General features: G+C 43.5%; 1 protein-coding gene across 1 annotated transcript; it reads right to left on the bottom strand.

Moving 5' to 3' along the window:
• Window positions 1–3045: 3045 nt before the first annotated feature.
• On the bottom strand, window positions 3046–3993 carry LOC106822533 (olfactory receptor 5P55-like). Its single transcript, XM_070487381.1, has 2 exons — window positions 3426–3993; window positions 3046–3353 (listed from the first exon to the last, which is right to left on the bottom strand). The coding sequence occupies exons 1-2, from the start codon at window positions 3991–3993 to the stop codon at window positions 3046–3048; spliced, it is 876 nt and encodes a 291-aa protein (XP_070343482.1).
• Window positions 3994–4715: the final 722 nt, after the last annotated feature.

A 4715-nucleotide genomic window follows, 5' to 3' on the forward strand; every position in this document is an offset into this window, starting at 1 on the left:
ATGCCCAGATAGCTAGTAAAACCTTATTTGTGGGTGAGCCTATGAGACGTTTCCAGAGATATTAGTGTTTGAATCAGTAGACTGAGTAAAGGAGATCATCTTCACCAGTGTGGGCAGGCACCATCCAATCTACTGAGGGCCTGAATAGGACAAAAAAGGCAGAGGAAGGGTAAATTTGCTCATTTTGCTTTGGCTGAGGCATCCATTGTCTCCTGCCTTTGGACATCAGTGCTTCTGGTTCTCAGGCCTTCAGATCCCGACCAAGATTTACACGATTGGCCCTCCAGTTTTCAGACCTTTGGATTCAGGCTGAATTACATCACTGACTTTGCTGGTTCTCTAGCTTGCAGATGGCAGATTGTGGGGCTTGTTGGCCTCCATAAATGCATGGGCCAATTCCTATAGTGAATCTCCTCATGTATTATCTCTCTCTCTATATCCCATTGCTTCTGTTTCTCTGGCGAATACTGACAATACAGTATGTTAAGATAAACTACCCCCAAACCATAAACAAAACCAGGAGTGATTCTGATATCATCATTAAGTGTTGATCAACAGGTTCACCATGGATTATTTAATTTTCTGAGAAAGTGTTATTACTCTGACATCTGTGGAGTTCCAGGTGAACACGGAGGTTTTATCTGGTAGAGATGCAATTGTCTTCTTCTCTTCTTCACTGGGCTCAAGTCCAGTTGTGATGGCTCAACCCAGTCTGCCTAAACTTTTTCTTTTTTCCTCCCCAACAGGACCTATGATAGGTTTTATTTTTCTCTCTTCCCCATTTATACAACCCGCATTCCTAGCCCTGTGCTTTCTCCCCTCCCCTGGCAATTTGTAAGCTGGAGTAATTCAGTGGATTTAGGAACTCAAAGCTAGAAGTGATCAGGTAAAAGAGAAGCCATTTAGCTCCACACCCTGTACCTCAGATTCCCCAGACAATTTGGTAGGGATGTGAGGATTCTACCACACATGGAACAGGGCTCAAGCCAATTTTATTTGAATCTCAAAAAGATATAGGAAAAAAAAAAAATCTTAAAAAAAAAAAAAAAAAAGAGGGGCTGCCCCTGTGGCCGAGTGGTTAAGCTCGCGTGCTCCGCTGCAGGCGGCCCAGTGTTTTGTTGGTTTGAATCCTGGGCACGGACATGGCACTGCTCATCAAGCCACGCTGAGGCAGTGTCCCACACGCCACAACTAGAAGGACCCACAACTAAGAATATATAACTATATACTGGGGGGCTTTGGGGAGAAAAAGGAAAAAAAATAAAATCTTAAAATAAAAAAATATTAAAAAAAAGATATAGAAAGTAATTGACATCTGGGCTTCGTAATAAATTCCACCTCCTTTTTCCCCTCTTAAATTAGTAAGGATGATTTCTGTTACAATAAGGGAGCATTTTGTCTAAAGACATAAAGGTAATTTGATTTTGACTCAAAAAAATTGTATGGTCTGTCAGCTTTTAATTTTGTTTAAATTGGCCATTTTTATAGAAATGATAGCTCACTATTGCTGTAGAGCACATTCTGGTCCCCAGCTGATTACAGTGGAGGTCTCTGTACTGGGGCTGCATTCTCTCCCACTGTCAAGTGGCTACTATTTCTCTCCTATACTCAAACACCATATGGACCGTTTCTCCAAAATCATGTATTCAGAAGGGCAACATTCCCTATGGAACCTTTCAGGGAAGGTTGCTCTGGTTGAAATGTATCATTTTCACTGTTTGGTATTCAATAACTCTTTCTTTTATTATTTTATTGAGGTCACATTGGTTTATGACATTATGTAAATTTCACGTGTACATCATTATATTTTGCCTTCTATGTAGACTGCATTGTGTTCACCACCAAAAGTCTAGCTTCCATCTGTCACCATATGTATGTGCCCCTTCACCCCTTTTACCCTCCCCCACACCCTTCCCCTCTGGTAACCACCCATCTGTACTCCTTATCTATGTATTTTTTTGTTTGTTTATCTTTCACATATGAGTGAAATCATACAGTATTTGTTTTTCTCTGACTTATTTTGCTTAGCATAATACCCTCATGGTCCATCCATGTTGTTGCAAATGGTATGATTTCATCTTTTTTATGGCTCAGTAGGATTCCATTGTATATATATGCCACATCTTTATCATTTCACCCAGTGACTGGCACTTAGGTTGCTTCCAAGACTTGGCTATTGTGAATAAAGCTGTGATGAATATACAGGTTTATATGTATTTTTGAATTAGTGTTTTCATATTCTTTGGATAAATACCCAGAAATGGAATAGCTGGATCATATGGTATTTCTATTTTTAATTTTCTGCGACATCTCCGTACTGTTTTCCATAGGGGCTGCACCAGTTTGCATTCCCACCAGCAGTGTATGATGTTCCTTTTTCTCCACATCCTCTCCAACACTCGTTATTTCTTGCCTTTTTAATAATAGCCATGCTGATGGGTGTGAGGTGATATCTCGTTGTAGTTTTGATTTGCATTTCCCTAATACTTAGTGATACTGAACATCTTTTCATGTGTCTGTTGGCTCAATGGTCCTTTCTATATCTTGGAATTCTCAAGATAGAAGGAAGGTAGAATCTAGCTCCCATTTCTGAAGTGAAAGGAGGTCCCATTTCCACCTCCCAGGGCTCTGAAAGAAGTGTGGATGTAGGATATCAGTGTTTGTAGGATATCCATGCTGGATGTAGTATGCTAACGGACGTAGAATATTTGTGCTACCAAACAGATGGATGCTCCTGCCTGGGACTTGAACTTCAGGGAATGATGAAAAGGTTTAGGATCTGTTAGAGATGATACGTGGTTGGATACAATAGAGGGTGGTGTAGTAGCTAATGTAGGTGGCTTTGTCCAAAAGCTGAGCAGTGGTGAATGCTCAGGGGCAGCAGCGCCAGCCATAGCAATGGAAAATGCCCACAGGTGATGCCCCCTATGGTGGCAGCCTGTACAGACCATTGTTGTGGCAGGCTCTTAGCTGTGGCTTGCCTCTCTTGGTTCCTGTCCTGGCTGGTTCTCTAGTCTTGTATTTTATTGGCTGCCAGACACCTTTCTAACAAATTCTTTTTCTGCTCAGGTTAAGAACCCTAATTTGAACAGCAGCCTTGACATCTTTATTCCTTAGACTGTAGACCAGGGGGTTCAGCATGGGAATCACAATGGTGTAGAACACAGACAAGATCTTGTTATAGGCTGAAGCACTTTCAGGGTTGGGTTGGACATATACAAGGAACACAGACCCATAGAAGAGGGAGAGGGCAGTGAGGTGGGAGGCACAGGTGGAGAAGGCCTTGCGCTGGGCCTCCAAGGACCTCATCTTATAGATTGTGACCAGGATGTAGGCATAAGAGACCAAGATCACTGAGACTGTGGGGACAGTGACCAAGGCAGAAAAGAAGAGCAGGATGATATTGGCCACCGTGGTGTCTGAGCAGGCCAGTTGGAGCACGGGGGGGATGTCACAGAAGTAGTGATCAATGACATTGGGACCACAATAGGGCAAGATGAAGGCATTCCCTGTCTGCAGAGCTGAAATAAACACCCCCATAGCATAGGTGACCACCACTAGCTGGACACACAAGCGCTTGGACATGATGGTGTGGTAGAGGAGAGGGTGGCAGATGGCCACAAATCGGTCATATGCCATGATGGCCAGGAGCAGACACTCCCCTGTGCCGTGGAGGATCATGAGGGCCATCTGGGCCACACAGCCTGCAAAGGAGATGGACTGGTCAGTGGTGAGGAAGCTGATCAGCAACCTGGGAGTAAACACAGAGGAATTACAGATGTCAAGGAAGGAAAGCACACTGAGGAGGAAGTACATGGGGGTGTGCAGTGTGGAGCTGGCACGGATCACGTCTATCATGCCGAGGTTGCCCACCAGAGTCATGGAGTAGATCAGCAAGAAGATGGCAAAGAGGAGTTGTTTTTCGTCTGCCTGGTCTGTGAGGCCCAGCAGGATGAATCTCGTCACTGTGGTGTGATTCTGCCCCAATGCCATCTCACTGGTGTGTTTCCCACATGACAGTGAACAAGAGGAGGAGAAACAAGAACGTTAACATTCTCATCAAAGAGCTAGCCTTTCTCATCTTCTAAAGCTGAAAACCTGCATCTGTCTCTGAGTGGCAGACTGCTCTCCAAATCCCACATCAATCCCATCATGTCACACTCATGCTAAAATGTTAAAGTTTACCCCTGTCTCCCCAAGATAATGTCTAAGTTCTTTAGCCTGCCAGATGTCCTCTATGAAACACCTCCAGGCTACCCTGCTCTCACTTTACCCTCAGCAATTCTGAACAATTTATTTCTGCAAACACATCACGTTGTTGCAAATGTCGTTGCCTTTCCATATTCTGTATTTTCATCTTGGAATGTCCTTTGGTCTCTCCAAACCCAGCTTAGAGGTCTGTCCCCTTCCTCTCTCCCTTGAATTTCATAGATGTTCCTGTAGTTGAATCAATGGCACTATTTAATGATAAAAAATGTCCATGCATCTTTCCTATTGGGTTTTCTTACTCCTGATAGGAGGAGAGTTGCTCAATATCTCAAACAATCTGTTCTCTGATATCTATCACAGTTTGTCATTAGTGCTGTCAAGTTGATTCTAGCTTCTGGTGCCCCTGTGTACAGCAGAGCAAAAAACCCTGACCGATCTTTGTGCACCATCCTCTCAGCTTCCTATGTTATATCAGACAATGCTCTGCTGCTATTCACAGGGTTTTC

Source organism: Equus asinus, chromosome 17, assembly GCF_041296235.1.
Source record: "Equus asinus isolate D_3611 breed Donkey chromosome 17, EquAss-T2T_v2, whole genome shotgun sequence".
In the NCBI taxonomy this organism is placed as follows: domain Eukaryota; kingdom Metazoa; phylum Chordata; class Mammalia; order Perissodactyla; family Equidae; genus Equus; species Equus asinus.